The sequence below is a fragment of the Bos indicus genome, chromosome 25 (genome assembly GCF_029378745.1).
Source record: "Bos indicus isolate NIAB-ARS_2022 breed Sahiwal x Tharparkar chromosome 25, NIAB-ARS_B.indTharparkar_mat_pri_1.0, whole genome shotgun sequence".
Classification (NCBI taxonomy): Eukaryota; Metazoa; Chordata; class Mammalia; order Artiodactyla; family Bovidae; genus Bos; species Bos indicus.
In genome coordinates, this window is record NC_091784.1 from 2,297,926 (window position 1) to 2,318,952 (window position 21,027).

General features: G+C 55.5%; 1 protein-coding gene across 3 annotated transcripts in view; it reads left to right on the plus strand.

The window, feature by feature from the left end:
• CRAMP1 (cramped chromatin regulator homolog 1) overlaps positions 1-20,954 on the plus strand; it is a 44,807-nt gene extending 23,853 nt beyond the window's left edge. For all 3 annotated transcript variants that reach the window (XM_070779421.1, XM_070779423.1, XM_070779422.1), the window contains 15 exons: positions 3,740-3,825; positions 4,274-4,397; positions 5,397-5,478; positions 5,947-7,080; positions 8,112-8,289; positions 10,098-10,279; positions 10,365-10,439; positions 12,129-12,210; positions 13,150-13,254; positions 13,366-13,544; positions 14,082-14,144; positions 14,633-14,864; positions 15,614-15,778; positions 16,336-16,481; positions 17,206-20,954. In XM_070779421.1, coding sequence (XP_070635522.1) covers positions 3,740-3,825; positions 4,274-4,397; positions 5,397-5,478; positions 5,947-7,080; positions 8,112-8,289; positions 10,098-10,279; positions 10,365-10,439; positions 12,129-12,210; positions 13,150-13,254; positions 13,366-13,544; positions 14,082-14,144; positions 14,633-14,864; positions 15,614-15,778; positions 16,336-16,481; positions 17,206-17,370 — 2,998 coding nt within the window. In that variant the 3' untranslated portion in view covers positions 17,371-20,954. The remainder of the gene's footprint in view (positions 1-3,739; positions 3,826-4,273; positions 4,398-5,396; positions 5,479-5,946; positions 7,081-8,111; positions 8,290-10,097; positions 10,280-10,364; positions 10,440-12,128; positions 12,211-13,149; positions 13,255-13,365; positions 13,545-14,081; positions 14,145-14,632; positions 14,865-15,613; positions 15,779-16,335; positions 16,482-17,205) is intronic.
• The last annotated feature ends 73 nt before the right edge of the window (positions 20,955-21,027 follow it).

The following is a 21,027-nucleotide window of genomic DNA, read 5'->3' on the forward strand; positions in this document are numbered from 1 at the left end:
CTTCCTGCCATAAGGGTGGTGTCATCTGCATATCTGAGGTTATTGGTATTTCTCCCAGCAGTCTTGATTCTAGTTTCTGCTTCATTCAGCCCAGCGTTTCTCATGATGTACTCTGCATATAAGTTAAATAAGCATATGAAAAGTTACATACCAACAAAATGAACAACCTAGCTGTAACAGCCCATCAAAACTGAATCAAAAGGAAACATAATTTGAATAGACCAGTCACTGGAAGTGAAACAATCTGTAATTTAAAAACTCCCTTCATATGTATAAAATAGGTAACTGGTGAGAACCTACTGTATGGCATAGGGAATTCAATGCATTGTTGTGGTGACTTAAATAGGAAGGAAATTTTAAAAAGAAAGGATGTGTGTATGTGTATATATATGGGCTTCCCTGGTGGCTCAGCAGTAAAGAATCTGTCTGGAATGCAAGACACCTGGGTTCAATCCCTGGGTTGGGAAGATCACCTGAAGTAGGGGGAAATGGCAACCCACTCCAGTACTCTTGCCTAGAGAATCCCACAGACAGAGGAGCCTGGCAGGCTGCAGTCCGTAGGGTCGCACAGAGTCTGACACAACTGAAGAGACTAATCTGCAGCAGCAGCATTTGTGTGTATAGATAATATAACTGATTCACTTTCTGTACAGCAGAAACTTCCAATAAAAATTAAAAAAAAAAAAGCTCCGTGAAAACAGATGGCTTCACTTGGAGAATTCTGCCAAACATACGAAGAACTTATATTAATCCTTCTCATACTCTTCCAGAAGGCTGAGGGGAGGAAACACCAAAGTGTTTCCTCCAAAGTCAATCTGTGAATGTACCATCAGCCTGATACAAATCCAGGCCAATACCAAAAATGATGACCAGCCAGTATCTTTGATGAATTCAGATGGAAAACTCTCAGCACAATATTAGCAAGCCAAATCCAACAACATATATAAAAGATCATATGCTGCAATCAAGATGGATTTGTCCCAGAGTCCCTAGGATGGTTCAGCACATGTGAGTCAGTCAACGTGATTAACCACATCAGCAGAAGAAAAGACCATGCAGTCATCTCAAATAGATGCAGAAAAAGCATTGACTCTCACCAAAGTAGGTGTGGAGGAAACATTTCAACATAATAAAAACTAATCTTGACAGACCTATAGCCAACATAATGCTGAATGATGAGAAGCTGAAAGCCTTCCTGTCAACTTCTGGAAGAAGACAAGGATCCTACTGTCATCATCTATTTAACAAAGTATTGGAACTCATAGCCACAACAGTCAGGAAAAAGAAAAGGCATCCAGACTGGAAGGGAAGAGGTAAAGTTGTCATCATATGCAGATGACATGACTCTATATAGAAAACCCTGAAGACTCCACGCAAAAGCCACCTGAACTTACAAAGTGAATTCAGTAACATAGTAGGGCACGAGATTAATACACAGAAATCTGTGGCATTTCTTTACGCTGAAATACCAGAAAGAGAGTAAAAATAGCTTCTCAGCCTTTGGTTAAGGTCAAGGGTAGAAAGAGTAAATTGTGCTTAAAATCGCATGAAAAAAAATTAAAATTTTAGAAATAAACCTGACCTCCTGCTGCTGCTAAGTTGCTTCAGTCCAATTCTGTCCAATTCTGTGACCCCAGAGGGATTCTCTAGGCAAAATCATTGGAGTAGGCTGCCATTTCCTTCTCCAAAACTTGAACAGGGAGGTGAAAATTTTCGATGTTGAAAACTATGAAACACTGATAAAGGAAATCAAAGATGATTCAAGGAAATGGAAAGATATCCCATGCCCTTGGAGTGGAAGAATTAATACAGTTAACATGGCTGTACTGGACAAAGCAATTTGTAGATTACCCATGATGTTTTTCACCGAAGGAGAACAAGTAATCCCAAAATTTGTATGAAACCAAAAAGACCCAGAATTGCCAAAGCAAATCCTGAGGGAAAAGAGCAAAGCTAGAGGCATAACCCTCCCAGACTTCAGACAACGCTACAAAGCTACAGTAATCAAAACTGTGTGTGGCCTTTGTGTAAAGACAGACCTTTGGATCAGTGGGAGAGAATGGAGAGCCCAGAAATAAACACATGCCTATGGTCCATTCACCTTTGAGAAAGGAGGCAAGAGTACGCAATGGCGAGAAGACAGTCTCTTCAGCAAGTGGTATTGGGACAGCTGGACAGTCGGTCACATGTAAACCAATGAAGTTAAAGCACACCTTCACACCATATACAAAACCAAACTCAAAATGGCTTAAAAACATAAATACAAGACACAGCACTATAAAGCTCCTAGCAGAGAATATAGGCAAACCGATGCTGTTGTTCAGTCACTCAGTTGTGTCCAACTTTTCAACCCCATGGCCTGCAGCACGCCAGGCTTCCCTGTCCTTCACCATCTCCCGGAGTTTGATCAAACTCATGTCCATTGGTGGAATCTAAAAAATAATACAAATAAACTTATTTACAAAACAGATTCATAGATGTAGAAAACAAACTTGTGGTTACCAGAGGGTAAAGGGGTGGAGGGATGAGTTAAGAGTTGGGGGTTAGCAGATACACAGTACCATATGTAAAACAAAGAAACATGGAGTTACTGTGTAGCAGAGGGAACTGTGTTCAGGATCTTGTAATAGTGAAATCTTGTGAGAACCGGAAAAGAATGTATACACGTATAACCTAATCTCTTTACTATGCTTCTGAAACTAACACAATATTGTAGTTCAATTTTTAAAACAGGTAAAAAAGCAATCATAAAAGCAGTAGATATCAGCCTGGAACCTTTTGTAAAATATAAACCTTTCTTTGTTCACCAACCATTGGGTGGCTGGCCAATGCCTTTTCTTAGGGGCTCACTCCATGGAGTCTTGGGGTGGTTTTATTTGGAAGTTCTAGCCAAGACGTGTCATTTGTGATTTTCCTGTTTTCAAGTGGAGCAAGAACATAGAGGCTGCAGGGACCTTCCTGATCACCCCCAATCTTTCGTGATTGTCTGGCCTACCTTGTTTGGCTGCAGTCTTGAAGACAGTCTACCTTTATTGAGTATTGCCAAAGCGTATCAAATGTGTTTTCAGAGGGAGCTATTTTTCGTGGCTTATATTTTTCTTTAATTAGTTAGTAGTAGTATTTCTTTATGTAATTTGAACATTGTATAAATTGCTGCCACAGCAGTGTTCAGAGAGAGTCACCCACAGCTATGACGTGTAGGGCAGGCCCCACTGAACCTGGGCCCGCTGCAGGCCAGTGTGGGGAGCACAAGCATGTAGCACCCCCACCTGCTGGCTTCCAGGGCCCCAGCCTCCACTCGTCCCCCAGTGTGGTTTGCAGAGGCATGGGTGACGTTCCTGATGGGCAGAGGTGGGGTGGGTTGAGAGGTCACGTAGAGGTGGGTGAGCCCATCTGCTCTGGGGCGGGGGTGGGGCGGCCCTCCCCCACTCCAGGAGCAGGCTGTTGGGTGGGCAGTGGCGGGTGCTCGTGGCCAGGCAGGAGGGTAGGGCGTGTCCTGAGCGGTGGGCACCCCCTTTGTGGCGTGCTGCCTGCTCAGGGAGGTCCAGAGCCAGCCTTGTCGTCTGTCATGTGACGTCCATCTGCCCGCAACTCTGGGAGCTTCTGCGGGGGCCCTCTCATGGGGCTGAGCAGAACCCCCGGAGGCCAGGCTGGGTGCTTGGCTGGGGCCCTCCATCACTGCACAGGGTGGGAGTGACTCTACTCTGAGGCCTCAGCGCTCCTTCAACCCCTCTCCCAGGGCCACCACAGTCCGGTACAAAGGGAGGAACCTGCGGATCAAAGCACCCATGTGCCGCGCCCTGAAGAAACTCTGTGACCCTGATGGTACGTCAGATGCAGCTCCGCTGGGGCGGGCCAGGCCGGGCGTTGAGGACCCGTTTCCGTCAGGGAGGCTTGCTGGACGGCTGCATTTAGTGATTTCCAGCCTGAGCTGAAAACGTCCTGTGGCAGCCGAGCCTGGGTGATCGCTCCTGGACTGCGACTCCAGGCACAGTGATGTGTCCACTCAGGCATCTAGTTCAGCTCTGAAGCCCCAACCGTCCTGAGATGGTGCATCAGAGGTGTCAGGGCGAGTCTCCTGTGGCCGGGCTGGGGCCTGGCACAGCGGGCATGTGATGGCTGTGGCAGATGTAGGCCGCTCCTCGCCCTACCCCCTCCAGCGTTCCCCAGGGCTGCTTGCCCCTCCTCCTCTCTGGGCACCTTAGCCGTCCGACCAAGAGCTTCATCTTATCTGTACCTGAACAGACGGCTCTAAAGCCCCTTCCTGTCGCAGGCCTGAGTGACGAAGAGGACCAGAAGCCAGTGCGCCTGCCCCTGAGAGTCCCTGTGGAGCTGCAGCCACGGAACAACCACGCCTGGGCCCGAGTGCAGAGCCTCGCCCAGAACCCGCGGCTCAGGTGAGACGCTGGACGTTTGGAGGGGAGCGAGCTGCAAGGGACAGGGCTAGAGGGGCCCCTGGGGGAGCAGCAGCCGTCCCCGGTGCCCCGGCTCCACCTGAGGGTAGTGTGAGGGCTGCCTCGGCGCGGGGTCCTCGGACTCCGGAGCTGCATTTGCATCGCTGGCTGGGGTTTTGCAGGCTGACAGCGGGTGTGAACACATCACGTGGTCACAGGCCAACAGCTTCAGGGTCTTCCCTCCTCTTTCCCTGAGAACTGCTCCCTATTTTCTCCTTCCATGTGTCTGGTTATGCACCAGGCACTCAGGAATGGGTCATTCTCCAGTTCTCATTATCTTGTAGATTAACTGCAAGCTCTTTTTAAAGGCCCAGTTCAGGGCATTGGGCACCTTCACAGTGTTGTATAGCCGTGACCTCTCTCTAGTCGCAGAAATTTTCATCCCCCAAGAGGGAACCCCATGCCCACCTAACACTCACTCCCCATCCCCCCGTCCCTTCCCCAGGCCCCACCGGCCTCCCTGCACTGGTCCTTGTAGATTCACCAGTGCTGGACGTTTCACGTCAGCAGAAACTGTACGTGGGTCCTTTCTGTCTGACCTCTCTCAATGAGCATTGTGGTCTCAGGGTTCATCTGTGTCGTAGCCTGGGTCAGGACTTCATTCCTTCCATACATACTTTTATTTTCTTGGGCTTCATTAAGGCTGGACCCACTCTGACCCCTGAAGGAGCTGGTAGGGGAGGACCGTTGTGCCAGGCTCTGTCCTGGTTGAGGCCTCATCCTGTAAAGCGCGCTTGGTTCTCTTACTTTTTCTTGCAGTTTCACGTGGGCCTCCAGTTTTCTCAGTTTAAAGGGTTGGTGTTAGGAAAAGAGCCAGGGGCTCTGCAGGGACACTGTGGCTCGGGCCTTGAGATCATGGCAGCGTCTTGCCACCACAGCCTCCAGGACTCCCAGAAGGCCCCGCACGTCCCAGCCCCTGCCTCTGTCTGTCATTCTGTGCAGGATGATTGTGGAGCTACATCGGAAGGTCTCCAGCCTCATTGAGTTCCTGAAGCAGAAGTGGGCACTTCATGAAGTGAGAATCGTATCTTTTTCTTACTGAAGCAACCCTGGGACTCCGCAGCACCTGCTGCCTGAGACTTGGGGGCATCTCCGTCTCAGTCCTGGCTTTGCAGCAGAGCCCTGGGGTGTAGCATTTGGGCCATGGGCTGGTGTGGAACAGAACTAAAACCTACAGCCCTTCGTCCTCTGGGCTTGAGGTCTGAGCCCCCTTTGTGGTTTCCTCACAGTGTGAGAACTCTTCTCATAATGGCCCTCCATGCCTGAATGGCTGCTGTGTGGCCCACGGGCTGTGGCCAAGGCACCCCTGCCAGCAGGTTGAGGGAAATGACTGAGGTCAGCTCTCCATCTTCATGTCCTTCGCAGTCCCCAGCCCAGAGGGCGGGTGATGGGTGTGGGGCCCCTACAGAAGGAAGTGGCCCGCCTGTCTCCCCGAGGCCCCGTGGCCTGGGGGTGCGAGCTGCCACAGGTGGATCCTTGACGGTGCACTCAGCGGAAGACGCTGGAGGAGCGGCAGTTGCAGGACTCATTCTCGGAGCCAACACAGGAGAAGGTGGCGCTGCACTTGTTCCCGGGAGAGAACTGCACGCTGACACCGCTGCCAGGCGTGGCCCGCGTGGTGCATTCCAAGGCCTTCTGCACAGTGCACTGGCAGGAGGGTGGCCGGTGCAAGCAGAGTGCCAAGGACACCCACACGCTGCCCCCGGCCCAGATCCTGGGCATCCAGAGCGGGCAGGGCACAGCCAGGGGCCAGCTGAAGTGCCCGAGGGCCATTTCCGAGGCCAAGGCTGGGGGGCGGCCTCCTCCCTCCACCGATGCCTCACAGAGCTCCGGGGAGAGTTCCCCAGAAAGTGCCCCTGGGGAGGGGGCTGCTGCAAGTTTCAGCAGCCCAGATGCCTCCGACAGGCTCCCTCCGGGGCTGCAGGATGCTGGGGGACGACTTGAGAAGACCCCAGCAGTTGCCGCTGCAGAGGGTGGGGACGGCCCTGCCCGAGAGCCTGGGGCGCCAGCTTGTGCCTGCGGCCAGCTCCCGGATCTGGAGGATGAGCTGTCCCTGCTGGACCCCTTCCCCCGCTACATGAAGTCCTGCCAGGACCTCATCATTCCCGAGCAGGGCCGCCATGTGGACCCGCGGCCCGCAGCCTGGCCGTCCCCGGAGGCCCGAAGCGCGGAGGGGGCTGACCTCGCCCGGACCAGGGCCCCGTCCCCTGTCCGTGGCCCGCCCGGCCCAGAGCCTCAGTCCAGCCCCGGGTTCCAGCCAGACGTCTGCACTAAAGACTTGCTGGACACGCCTGCGGAGGAGCCTCAGGAGAAGGTGAGCCCCTCGGACCCTTCGCCTCAGGGCCAGCCTGCCGCCAAGCCTCCGAAGGATGTCCCGGCCAGCCGGCTGGCCCAGCAGCTGCGCGAGGAGGGCTGGAACCTGCAGACCTCTGAGAGCCTCACGCTGGCTGAAGTCTACCTCATGATGGGCAAGCCCAGCAAGCTGCAGCTGGAGTACGACTGGCTGGCGGTGCTGGGCCCAGAGGCCTCAGGCCCCCACGCCGGCCCCCAACCCGCCACCTTCCACAAGCAGCGCCTCCTCAGCTGCCTGCTGAAGCTCATCTCCACTGAGGTCAACCCCCGGCTGGTAAGTGGGGTCCAGAGAGGAGGGATCGGCCTTGGGGCAGGTGGTCGGGCCCAGGGGCTCCCAGAGGAGCTGGTCTGGGGCTGGCCTGTGGTTCCCTGGAGCAGGGTGGGGTGCACGCGGGCACTGTGCCCTGTGGTACAGGCCTTTGTCCTGTCCCGCGGGGCTCACACAGGCTGCACTGTGCCTGGCTGTGGGGAGGCCGCTGTGCCTGAGCGTGTGGGCCATGGGGATGAGCCTTGGATGGGTACGGGGGCAGCGTGGCATGGAGCTGGGAACAGGGCAGGTTTCAGTGTGCTTGGGAAAGGCCTTCCTGGGGGGACGGTGGGGGCACAGCCGGGGAGCAGGGAGCAGAGCTGGGTAGGGGCTGCGCTGGGTGGAGTGTGGCCCGAGGACCTGGTGGGCAGCTCCCTGGGAGGTAGCTGGTTGGAGTGGTCTGGAGTTCCTCGCCAGGCTCCTGGTTGAGGGGCAGTGGCTGCGATGGCCCTGGGAAAGGGCAACCTGCTGGGTGGACCTTGCTGAGGCCAGTGAGCAGAGCCCCCACATGGGCCGGAAGAGTCAGCTCTCCTGGCAGGAGAGCAGTGGTGCTGGGGGCTGGGGGGTGAAGTCACAGGCGTGGTGAGCGGAAGGGGTGCCTGTGTGGTGGGGGCCTGGGCACTTGATGGCAGCCAGGCCGGCAGGAGCCGTGGCCTCAGGCAGGCCCACGAAACCCCTGAGGTGGGGGTTTTGACTCCGCAGAGGGCTCTTTGGCCGTGCTTGTGTTTAGCTTTAGAAATTACTCTTGTGTTTCCTTTCTCTGACTCACAGAAGAGGCTTTAAGAAGGTGAGTCCCTGTGGCTTGCTGCTCGGCGTCCCCTCCTGTCACTGCGGGGTACATCCTGTCTGTGCCACCATGGCAGTGAAGGCAGAGGGCTCCCAGAGGACAGCGGCTGTTTCCCTGGGGGCCTGGGGCGCTGACCATGTGTCACGGCGTGTGACCTCTGACCCTCTGCTGTTCCTCCACGCTCAAGTGTCTTTCTGTGCCTCTGTCCCAGGCTCCAGAGACGAACACTGGCTGCACAGCCTCCGTGAGGCCCGCCCAGGAGGAGCAGTCAACGCCGCCGCCAGGAAAAGTAGTGACCGTCAGCTCCCGCAGCCCGCGCTGCCCCCGAAACCAGGCTGCCCTCCGCCACAGCAAGGCCTTCTCGCCCAGCTCCGTACCTTGCTCCTCAGGTGAGGCTCGGATGGCCACATGCGGCGCTGGGCCTACAGGGGCCTGGGGCTCCACTGTGTTGGCCACAGGCTGGTGGATGGCATGCAGGTAGAGAAATCACCACCGCCTCACAGGGAGGGGAGAGCAGGGCCCAACGTAAAAGCCCTGGGGTACTGGGTGTGGGAGCTGACAGGAGATGTGGGGGACCCCGGCCAGTGTTCACCTTGGGGGACTTGCCTTCTGAGGTCACCAGGAGCCTCTGTCCTGCTGAACTGGTGGTTTAGAGCCTGAGGAGGGCTGGTTCTTTCTGGGTCTTAGAAAGGCTGCTTTTCTTTTCCTCTGAAATAATAGAATAGTGAGGCTTTCAGTTAAGGGATTCCCCACCAGCTGAACACAAATCTTGGAAAGCAAGACTGGCCTACCTGCTGGTCCACAGTTGTGTCTGGGAAGTAATTGTTCAGGGTCTCTTATTCGGTTTTGTGGCACATAAAACCCCAGGAGAGACAAAACCCATTTCCCTAAGGCGTCGATTTACTTGCTGTTTTTATTAGAAAAAACATACGTCGTCGTGGCTGGCATTGCTCACTCTGCACGATTCTAAAGAGCGACGCTGGTGGAGGGTCAGGCCCCTTCTCCTGCGTCCATGTTTCTGTTTCCGTCCTGGTGTTGGTCCTTCTCTGGCCGTGGCCCCTGTGGGGCAGCCACAGACTCTGAGCCCATTGTCCTCAGGGCAGAGGCACGTTCATCAGAGTTGAACCAGGGTGGTGCCAGCAGGTAGGCTGTATGGTCTTCTCCACCTTCTCTCTGGGCTTCAGTTTTGTGATTCTGTGAACTCTTAAATATCCACATTTTTCCTTGATTGAGGATGCTTCTGGCCCAAGGCACCTGCAGTTCTAGAATCCTGACAGGCATTGGGAAGATACAGTCTCTGGACTGTGTGTGTCGATTCAGCCTCACAGATTTGCAAATAAAGAACAAAGAAAGGGAACCCATCTCTTCCATGAAATAAGCTGCAGCAGTGGCTGTGATGAAAACAGTGAGCAGAGTCCCCAGATGTTGTTCAGTTGCTCAGTCATGGCCGACTTTTGCGACCCCATGGACTGTAGCCCACCAGGCTCCTCTGTCCATGGCATTTTCTAGGCAAGAATACTGGAGTGGTTGACCATTTCCTCCTTCAGGGGATCATCTGACCCAGAAATCGAAACCGCATCTCTTGAGTATTCTTTACTGCCGAGCCATGTGGGAAGCCTGGAGTCCCCAGATAGTAGTTCATAAATACTTTGTCCTTTTATTTTTGGGCCTTTTTTCTGTATAATCAGACTAAGACCAAGAAGATCAGTGGATCATGGTCCATAGCTTGCTGGTTGTAAATAAAGTTTTATTGTAAACTTTATTTAAATAAAGTTGTAAATAAAAGTTTTATTTTGTTTACACTGCCACTGGCTCACAGGTTGTCTGTGGCTGCTTTTGTGCTGAGTTCAGCAGAGACCATGTGCTCAAGGCTGACTTCTTGTCTGGCCGTGTCCAGAGAGCATTTGCTGACCTCTGGTCTAGACTGGATGACTTGGAAGGTGCATCTCCCCTTCCACTGAGGTCAGCGGAGGTCAAGGAAAGCTCTGATGTGCTTACTTGGTGAGGACCAGAATTTCAGGGAGAGAAGGAGAAAAGCAGCTTCTGAGAGGACGGATGGATATACAGGAGATTTCTTTCACGGACAGCAGATAGGGTCGTCAAAAATTCCTTTCTGATTTTCTTCCTGGTGGACGCCCCTCTGCACTGGTGGTGTTGCTCCGGGAGCACTGCTGTCATCTCCCTTCTCCGTCTCTAGGTCTGAGAAACCCTCCGAGGCCCCTCTTGGTGGCCAGTCCCACCAGCACGGGCAGCAGCGACTCAGACGGTGGCCTTTTTGCTGTCCCAACAACGTTGCCACCCAACAGCCGGCATGGAAAGCTCTTCTTTCCCAACAAGGAGACAGAGCTGACATTCCGGCAGCACCTGAGCTCTATCAGCGTAAGTGGGCCTGCCCCCCACCCCCGGCTGCCAGGCCGCCCAAGCGCGGACAGGGCGCACTCAGCCCAGCACTGTCTCCCCGCAGATGCAGTCGGACTTCTTCCTGCCAAAGCCCAGGAAGCTGCGGAACCGGCACCTGCGGAAGCCGCTGGTGGTCCAGGTCAGCACCCCGCCCACCGGCATGCCTCCTTGAGGGCTGGCCGGTCCCGCCGGCCAGGCTGCTCAGAACACGCTCGTGTCCTCCTGGGTCTCAGGTTTACCATGTGAAGTGGGGAAGTCCTTGTTCTTTCCTCCTCCTTATTAATAATTAGGACAGATAGAATAGTCACAGCAACCGTAAAGAAAGAAAGTGTAGTTGCTCAGTTGTGCCCGACTCTTTGCGACCCCATGGATAGTAGCCTGACCCAAGCTCCTCCGTCCGTGGGATTTTCAAGGCAAGAGTACTGGAGTGGGTTACCATTTCCTTCTCCAGGGAATCTTCCCAACCCAGGGATCGAACCCAGGTCTTTCACATTGTAGACAGACGCTTTACTATCTGAGCCACCAGGGAAGTCACAGTGATCATAACTGTACCTAAAAATAAAGGTAGATTCAGCACAGCATGAAAACTGCTTAGAGAAAAGACAGAAAGTTCTAGGGATTTGGGTTCCAAGAATGTCTGAGATTGGACTATATTTGAGGCTCTCAGAACATCTATTTATAAACTCATCAATGGAAGCAGTTGGCAAGGTTTACGGGTTGGCCAGAGGCCAGACCTCTCCTGGGCTCGTCGTCATGAAGCTGGGAGCACCCGTGGATGCGGCCTGCAGACCCACAGGGGAGAGCCGGGTGTGAGAGGCACAGGAGAAAGGGGGCGTTTTTACGTGGAGGTGACAGATGAAGGAGATGATGCTGAAAGAACTGTGGGCTTTGAAATGTATGAATGTTTGTGAATTAATGCAAGGTTCTCCTTTTACTAGATGCAGAAATCTGTTCCTCTTTTGGAATTAATTTATTTAGGAATGAGGGATTGCATCACAGACCTTAGAAAGGAAGATGTATTCCAAGTGCCCCATGTTTTTTGTGCACCCTGATATAACATTGGGGCATTTAATTTTTAGTGTATTTGGTTAAATACATAGACCCTCCGCCCTGGATGAGGGAGCACACTTCCTGGCTTGGAGGATGCGCTGCAGCCCAGCGTCTCAGCCAGGACACCCTTGCGGCCTGCCCGTGGCTATTTTGTGTTGTTCGTCAATGGCTTTATTGATACTTAGGAAGCCTGCCCATTTAAAGCATACAGTTCAGGGTTTTAGTATGTTCATGGGGTTATGCAGCCCCCTCATGCCCCAAACAGAACCCCGACCTGTTACCTGCACTGCTTCCTCCCAACCCTGGAGCCACTTCCTGTCTCTTGGGAGCTGCCTGTTCTGAGCATTTCACATAAATGGAATCACACTTCATCTGTGGTTCCTTCACTTAACGGTTTTTGTAAAAGTTTCGCTGGCACACGGCCCCGGTCCCTCATTTCCCTGCTGTGCATGGCTGCTTTCACAGCACCAGGGTGGACACAAGTAGCCATAACAGACACCACGCGGCCAGAGCCTGCAGGTTCTACTGCCTGGCCCTTTCAAAGAGGTGCAAGGCTGGCCAGGGATCCAGGGCCTCTCACCTCATGGACAGTCAACGCACCGGCTCAAGGCGCCTGGCAGCGCCCAGGGAGGCCCCGCTGTGTACCCAGACCTGTCGCGCCTCCAGCCTCCCTGGCTGACACACTCTGTCAGCGTTTCACATAGACAGCCGGCAGCGTCAGCGATGAGCCTGCTTCTCGCAGCCGGTGGTGGTCACTCTGCCTGTTTTCCCTCCACAGAGGACGCTGCTTCCGAGGCCATCTGAAAACCAGTCCCACAACGTCTGCTCCTTCTCCATCCTGTCGAATTCCTCTGTGACCGGTGGGCACTGCAGCTCCTCAGGAAGCTTTCCTTTCCTCGCAGCCCCGACTTGGGGAATCACAGGCGTCTGTCCCCATAGCTCTCTGAGTTACCTTCCAGGCTTTCCTGGGTCCATTCTATCAACGCACACATGGGGTGCAGCTGCAGGGGGCAGTGGGCCCAGGCAGTGGTATGGGCAGGCAGCTGTTTACTGCTGACCAGTGGTTTGCAGGCAGTTTCATCCCCAGGTGGGCTCGCATGGCCCTGGATGGGGTGCTGTGCTCAGGTCACTTTAGAGAAGGGTCTCTTGTCCACCCTGTCCATGATGTCTTCAGGCGTGTAGTGGGGTACGTGAGTCTGTAGGGTGCATGACTCATGCTCCATGCTCCCCCAAGCTCAGAGGGGCCCCTGCTCTTTGAAGTGAATCTTAAGCAGTGAGATTCCTTCAGTGAAGCACGTATTCCATGCTTTATCCTATCAGTCTTCATTTCCCAAGACCCAGACAGCAGTCAGTGGCTTTTTCTCACACCTACTTTTCAATGGCAGAATGCCTGCCAGGAAGGAGCCAAGTGGAAGAGACAGAATTTTGGCCCTAGGTCTGAGGCTCTGACCATCTCAGAGGAGTCTGTGACTCAGCTCAGGAAACAGCCACCGTTAAAGGGCTATCTCTGGGGACAACAGTCATGACCATAGCCATTCAGCAGCCCCCAGGAGGCGCAGTGATGCCGCTGTCATGGGCAACAGTGCTTTCTGCCCATTGGGGCCCTCTGTGACCTCTGACTTCCTCAAGTTGGCAAGTGTTAGGACATTCAGTGGTTTCCAGCTCGGCTCAGCTCTGTGGTCGGGACCGTGGCCGTGCAGGAGACTGGTTGGGAAGGGGAGTGTGTGCAGCCCTGCTGCACGCCCAGCAGCTGTTGGCTTGTGCAGCTGATATGTCTGCCTCCGCTCACATCCTCACAGGGAGAGGCTCCTTCCGGCCCGTCCAGTCCTCCCTGGCCAAAGCAGCTGTGTCCCGGCCGATTGTGCCCAAGGTCCTCCCCCCACAGGCCACGGGCCCCCTGGCCAGTAAGTCTGCGACTCTGCCTGATGTGTACGCGAGGCCTGCATGTGGGGGTCCCCTCCATGTGGGCGTCGGGTATCACGGGAGCAGAGGCTTGCATGTTGCTCCTTCTCCAGGTGCTATCGACCTAGCAGCTAAAAGTGCTGGCATCATCCCTGGGAGCCCCCTGCCAGTCCTGGACACAGATGGCTTGTCCGGCATCGCCCCGCTGTCTTCAGATGAGGTGACAGCGGCTGTCACGGGGCCAGACTCCACCGGCCCCCACCAGAATGGAGACCCACTCCCCGCCGTAGGGGTGAGTGTGTGCAGAGGGCTTCTCCAAGCTGCCACCAGCTCCAGAGGTGGCACGTTAGGGTCCAGTCCCTGAGAGTCACAGCCACAGGCTGAGGTGGTATGGGACTCCAGCTCTGCTCTGGAGGGAGGAGGTCACTGAACAGGGAGGCCAGGGCCTGAGTGAGGCCACGTGGCACAGTGGGTGAGCCATGGATGGAGGCAGAGCGGGTGATGAACCCAGGACTCTAGGCCACTCAGGCGCTGCCTTGGCCCCCTGCTCTGCGGGCGGCCCCTTAGGACCGCAGAGCCAGCCCCGCCTGGGTACCATGAGCTGGACCTCTTGCTGTGGCAAGTTGGCTGTGGACTCACAGACGGTCTTCAGTGTGGGGCGGTGCGGGGGGCGCGCTCTGAAAGCAGCGGGCTGTCTTGCCCCCGGGAGCGGCTTCCGTCCCTCAGTCTGTGTTCTGCCTGTGAGGGGCTATGGGCTGGAGCGGCTTCCCCACGGCAGCCTGGCACTGGCTGGCTCGCACTCACCGGCGTCCTCCTTGTGTTGCTGTAGGCAACAAGCGACCCATTCATCAGCGTCCCCTCGAGGCAGGAGCCAGTGGCCGACAGTTTCCAGGTAGAGTGTACTGCTGACTGCTGAGCAGAGTAGCTGCCCCATACCCCAGGGAGCGCCAGGTCCCACCTCGTGGTCCTGCTCGTGGTCCTGGACTTCCCCCTCTCCGTGATGCCCGGTGGCCGTGCCTCCCTGCACCTGCCTTGATCATGCACACATGGCTCCCATCTCAGGCTGCCAACTTCCCTCTGCAAGTTGGCTGATCGAGACACAGTCCTTCAGGGTCTTAAGTTTTCTGGGCCGGGGAGAAGAGTTCTCAGCTGGGGGTGGAAACAGATCCAGGCCACATTGGCCTGGCCCCTCAACTCTGTGGTCCTCCAGGGTTTCTGGGGGCAGTGATTCCCCAGGGGTGTTTCCTGGTGGGAGAGTGTGGGGTTTCTGCCTCTCTTGCTGTCCTCGTCCTCAGTCACTGCTCTGCGGGGCCCGGTTGGCTTTCGTTCCTCGATACGGCTGCCTTTTGCATCGTGTCTCAACAGTACCTGTCTCCACAGAACCCCCCCGTTCTCTCCTTGTCTGAGCTGTCCAAGGCCCCTGTCCACAATGGGCTCTCCACACCACTGCCCCCATCGGAGGCCTCCAGCACCCGGCTCTCCCCGCCTAACGTCTCTGCCCTGCTGGACATCTCACTGCCCGGCCCCCCTGAGGACGTGCTCTCGCAGGGAGAGCCCGCCACACACATCAGTGACTCCATCATCGAGATTGCCATCAGCTCCGGCCAGTATGGTGAGCCACAGGCGCTTCTGCCAGCCTCCCAGACTCAGTTCCCGTGGGGAACTGACCTCCCGCCTGACTGCCGCCTCTAGGCACCTTGTCGTCCAGCTCAGCTCTTCTTATGGTCGTTGAGCCTCTGCATCTTTGAGGCACCGCCAGCCTTGGTGGGGGCGGCACTGGCATACAAGGCCCTTGCAGGCGGGACCTGAGCCATGGTGGTCTGGAGTAACTGCCCGGGCTTTGGGATACAGAGGGGCTGACGTGGCGTCTCTGGCCTGGGGATCAGGCAGGCCATCTCATCGGCTCTGAACTGGGGTGATGCCTGTTGGCTGGCAGGTTCTAGGAGGCGTTGGGCTGGTACCTATGGGCTTTGGCTCCCCAGCTCCCGGAGATGGTGCCACAGAAGGCAGTGTGGTTGGCACCTGCTGGTCAAGGCCAGCCATGGATTCAGAGATGAGTCAGCAGCTGGCAGCACGTCACCATGGGCCAGTGACCAGCCCCTTTGAGTGTGTTCCCCTCCCTGGGGCCTTGGGGACACGAGGCAGCTTGCAGGGCTGCTGTCGGCAGCAGCAAGAGGGCTCAGGTGCCGCCTTAGCATGGGCCGCCTCTGTTGTGGCCAGTGTCCATGTCTGATCATGGGTGTGTGTCCCGGCTGTTGGGGGGCCCTAGTTGGGTCCTGGGTCTCCCAGCTCAGCTGGACATGCCGTGCTCCCTCAGCCATTCACCCCACATGGTGTCTGACCCCAAACTTTGGTCGACAGGTGAAGGAGTTCCTCTCTCTCCAGCAAAACTGAATGGCAGCGACAGTTCCAAGAGCCTGCCCTCCCCGTCCAGCAGCCCCCAGCCAGACTGGATCGCCTCTCCCACCCACGACCCCCAGTGGTGCCCTAGCGACCCCACGGACTCGTCACTCAGCAGCTTGTTTGGTGAGTCTAGGAGCACCAGGATGCACAGAGCTGGCATCTGGACAGTCCCGGCACTGGGTGCTCGGATATTGGGAAGGAGGTGTTAAAAGACCCATCAGCTTCCATCTCCTACCCAGAGGCGCTCCCGTGGCAGGTCTGGGACCTGCACACTTTGCATTTGTAGAGCGTGGCCAGGGTGTGCACCCGGCTCGGATCGGGGCAGGCTGGACCCTGGCAAGCCAGGCCAGCACCAGGGAGGGCACGACACCTGGCAGCCCAGAACAGACAGGGGCTCTGGTTTGGGTGGCACTGGGGGCTAGTCCTCTCACAAGTTCTCTGCTCAGAAAGTCCCAGGGAGCAGTGCAGAGCCCACGTCAAAGGGAGATCGCAAGCCTGGAGTTGTGTGGAGGTGGGCGTGGTGGCCTCGCTGTGGGCGCGGCAACCCCCCAGGCTGCGGTGGGCCCTGCAGGGCTCCCCACGCACGGCAGGGCAGGTGTGGCCTGACACCTCCAGCCGCAGCACCGAGTTGCCTGGGGGGCCCAGGCCCAGCTGCTCAGGCCCCTCCCTCCTCTGTGCAGCGAGCTTCATCTCCCCGGAGAAGAGCCGGAAGATGCTGCCCACCCCTGTGGGGACCAGCAGCGGCACCTCCCTGCTGGGCCCCAGCCTGCTGGACGGGAGCTCGAGAGACTCCTTTGTGTCCCGGTCCCTAGCCGACGTCGCTGAGGTGAGCGCCTGTCCTCACCCTGAGTCTGAGCACTGGCCCCCACCCCAAATTTGCCAGGCCCCTGCGCAGAGTGCCAAGTGGGGCCTCTTGGGGCCGGGCACTGCTGCAGGCCCTGAGCAGACTGGTCAGAGTCCCCATCCTCGTGTGGCTGACTGTCCGGTCTAGCCGGGACCAGATCTGCCCACAGGACCCCAGCCTGATGCTGGAGGCCCCACTGTACCCTCGGGTCTCCACCTCCACTCTCTGCCTCACTCGCTGTCTCCTCCACCATCTTTGCTGATTCTTAAACAGCTGGCTGCTCCCACAGGGCCTGTGCACTTGCTATCCCTTCTTGCAGGCATGTTTCCCTCAGGTCTTTACACAGCTCGCTCCTGCACTTCTGCGCACATCCTGCCTCAGAACGCCTGTGTCACACACACCCATGAAAACTCCCTCCTCCACTTGCACCTCCTCCAGGCAGCCTTGGAGTAGAACCAAGCTGCTGCTCCCTCTCTGCCCCTCTGGCCACTGACCATCCTCCCAGAAGTCTCATGTGGGTGGGGTCCTGCCACTCTGACCTGACTGCCGGGCAGTGGCACTTGTTCACAGAGTGAGGTTCACAGTGACGACCCTGTGGTTGTGATGTGGCTCCTGGGGGGACTCTAACCCTCACCATGGAGGGGCACGCACTGCAGTCTGGCCATGGTGTCCAGCCACCTGCTGACAGGCCTCCCCGTCCCCGCAGGTTGTGGACTCGCAGCTGGTGTGCATGATGAACGAGAACAGTGTCGACTACATCTCCCGCTTCAACGACCTGGCCCAGGAGCTGTCCATCGCCGAGCCCGGCCGCCGGGAGGCTTTGTTTGACGGCGGGGGAGGTGGCCCCCCAGTCACAGACCTGTCCCAGTGACGGTGCCTCGTGGTGGGGGCAGCTGGGGGCTGCGAGGGTGGTGGACGGGGTTGGTGGTCCTCAAGTGTCCGGGGGAACTGTCTTCAGACGGGAGGAAACGCAGGTCAAGTTGGGACTCCCTGGAGACAGTCAGCAGGAGCATTTCTGCACCCAGGACGTGTGACGTGCACACAGCCCCGTCCTGCCGGCCAAGGAGAGGGGCCAGGACATGCGGAGTCCGGCAGGGGCAGCGTCAGCTGTGGCTGTGGCGTTGAGCCACCCGTGGCAGGGGCATGGGTCAGGGCCTGTACAGTGCCCATACTTCCACCTTGGCGGTTGTGTTGGATGTTTAGGGGTTTTCTTTTCAAAAGGAAGGAGCGTTGGGCCTGGCTTTTGTTGTTCTGGCTTGGGGAGCTGTGACTTCCTGCTCTCTGCAGGGAGGCTCCAGGCTGTTGCTGCCTTCTCTGCCAAACCTTGCCGTGCTCCGGTGGTCCTCTCTGCGGCTGGAGGACAGCTGGGTGTGGCCTGGCTCTGCCTGGTGTCTGCACCGTGACACAGCGGACACTGTAGGGGACACTCCGGTCACAGGGCAGCAGAGGGTCCTGGGCAGTGTAGCGAGTGCCGTCTCTTCAGAAATCCTGGTCCTACCTAGTGCTTCCCTCATCTGGGCTTTTGTCCTGGCTGACTCAACAGGACAGGGAAGAGAATCATGTCTTGCTGTGGGCTGTGTGGACTTCTTGCTAAGCTGGTCAGAAAATGTTTTGCTTGTATTTTAAAATGAGTTAGACGGTGGAGACATTGGAAGAACAGGTCCCTGCTCAGTTGGTTTCTTCCCGGCATCCATCTGTAGGTTTCTTCTTGGTGACCTGAGACATTGTTTCTCTCACTGGGGGATCCCTGAGCACTCTTTTGACTACAGATTAGACCTTACTGATGACCTTGACTCTCGGACACCTTCCTCCCTGGCGTCTTGGACAGATGCCCTTTGCAGGGGAAGTTCTCTCTTCCTCCTGTGGACGTCAGTGCAGAGTATGCCCAATTCACGTATACAGTCCTTTGCTTGCACTTTGCCTCATGGTCTCCTGTTTCTCTTCCTTCTTTCTGTCCCTTCCGGAGTCCAGGTAGGGATCAGACATCAGGCGCAGTCAGAGTGCGCCGAATCCACCTCCCTCTGGTGTGCTCCTTGCGCCGCCTTGGGTGACCAGCAGGGAGTCCAGTGTCCAAGTTTTCCCCAGTGAAGCTAACGGGGCTTCTCTGCCTTCTCGGACTCGGTGGGCCCAAGGTGCAGACTGCCCTCCAGGCACACCCCTTGTGGGTAGGTGCCAGTGCTGTGGTGCTGGATTCCCCACCCACCCACTGCCCACCCTCCACCTGGCAGCCGCAGTCAGTGTGGCTTCCTGAATCCGGCCCAGCCCACCCTTGTTTGTGTTTGTCCCCTCGCCTCCCCCCAGCTCGCTGTGGACCTGCAGCCTTCCCAGCCAGCCTGGCCCCTCTGGCTCCTCCCTTGCCCTTGAGACGAGTTGAGCCAGTACGCGAGGCAGAGCGGAGGGTCCTCGGCATGTGCCTGAGGAGGGGCCAGTTGATCACACTGCCTCCCCAGCTCCCTCCTGCCTCTCGAGCTTTCCCAGGGCTCCAGCCTGCCAGGGGTCTCCCTCTTTCAGCTCTGGATCTGGGCACAGACATCAGAGGAAAAGCCTCTGTAGGCAGCTACTCTGGGCTCTTGAGAAGAGTCCCAAGCCCCTGGAGGTCTGAAAGAAAGGGGCGTGGCACCACTTTGTGAAGGGAGACAGACAGCAGTATTTGAGTCCACAGTCTCTCTAAATTAGCTTGTGTTTTGTGATCAGTGTATCAGCTTCTTGAAGTTAGCATCTTATCGAGCCAAACAAGATCAGGTCTGTCTCTGGGCATCTGACTCTGCTAGATCTACAGTGGGCTGGGCTGAGGTTAGGCTACTACCAGCTTTCTCCTTTCCCCACTGTCTGGGACCAGCGATGCCAAGTCACGTTACTGCACCCATGGTGGGGGCAGTGCCCAGTGGCAGCATGCCCCGTGCTGGGGACCATAGAGACCCAGGCTGTTCATCCATCAGGGGGCGCCCCGAGGCGGTTGGTGGGGAGGTCAGTACCTGTCACCTGGTGATGTCTAGCATGAGGAAAGCTCTGGAGATTTGGATAAGCCTTTGTCAACCCTTTACTCAGCAGCACCTCCCACCTGCGTCTCTCGAATAGACTCCTTGTGGGGGTAGCTGACTGGCCAGTGTCTGCAGTGGGGAGGTGAGTTCCCGAGGCGAGGATTGTCTCTTCTCACCTGTGAAGCTGACATGATTCAGAGAATGCTGCTTCTCTAGCAACCAGACAGCTGTAACTGTTTGCTTGCCATAATAAGGGAAAATGGTGTCATATGTAGCATTAAGACGTTGGATGCATTTTCTCCCAGCCTAAATAATTATATATGTATACAAATAAGCAACTGTTACATTCAAGGCTGGGATTTTTCAAAAGACCCAAGTGGAGAAGCCTCCCACTTCCAGCATCTCCCTCTGCCTTTGCAGTGGAAGGTGTGATTGTCTCTGTCTGCACTTGTGGCTGCCATTGTGTGTTGAAGTATGTTGTGATTAAGACCAGGTCAGTCTCAGAAAAGCCTTTCCCTCATCACTGACGTCATCAGGGATCTTTCTGCTGGCTCGTCTACCCTGAAGAGTGAGACTGAACAGCCCCTGCCTCTAGGCAGTTGTTTTTGTCTTGCTTCTTCATTGTGAATACTCAAGTGATGAGCAGCCCATTCTTCAGAAGGTAGAGAGGCCAGCTGGGGGTCCCCTGTGTCTCCTGGGTGTAGAGTACTTGCTCAGGGCGGAGGGATATTTGGAACCCTTTCATGGGCTGATCCACTCGCTTTCCTGCATCAGTCCTGTTCTCCATTCTGTACCGCAGCCTCATTACTGGTGGTGTCTCTTCAGTTTAATAGCATCTTTAGCTCAGTCACACCGCTGAATCTAAACATGTGCAAAGAAAGGCCACAGAATAAAAAACACTTGAAACAAATGGGAGAAGGAAAATGCCAGTTGCTTTTTTTTCACGTTGAAATCTATCCCAGGTGCATTTAGGAGGAAATATGGCACTTTTGTCTTAAGAAAAACCCAGAGCAAATCTTTCCTGGCTGTCAGACAAACTCCTAACCCTGCAGTACCTTGTATGTCGTGTGAGGGGAGCAAGTCCTGGAAGCACTACAGCAGCCCGCCCTGCTGTTCTGTAGCAGGATAGCCTGCTCCCGGGCTTCTGGGAAGCAGAGATTATTGCTGTTTCTTCTAATAATCGTTAAGCCATATCATCTAAAGTTTTCGGCTTGTTTGAGATGTGAATTTGTTTTATAGATTATAAATATACAGTGTATGTATAAAGCAGAATGCCTGTCCTTCCTGATTATTTTTTGTACCATATTGTAAATTATATTATTTATTCTTTACCAATTTGGGGAATAAAAGGTGTTTGGTTATTTAATATAATAAACAAAAGCTGTTAAACTTCTTATGTTTAAATTTCCAGTTGAACTTGTAAATCTGTTTTTATTATTGTGCATAAATACAATACTAATACTTGGTCTAATAATTACTGTTTCTGCTTTTTTCTTTTTAACTGTGCACTCTGCAAACAGCCCAAGTGGCCATCATCCGGTGTGATC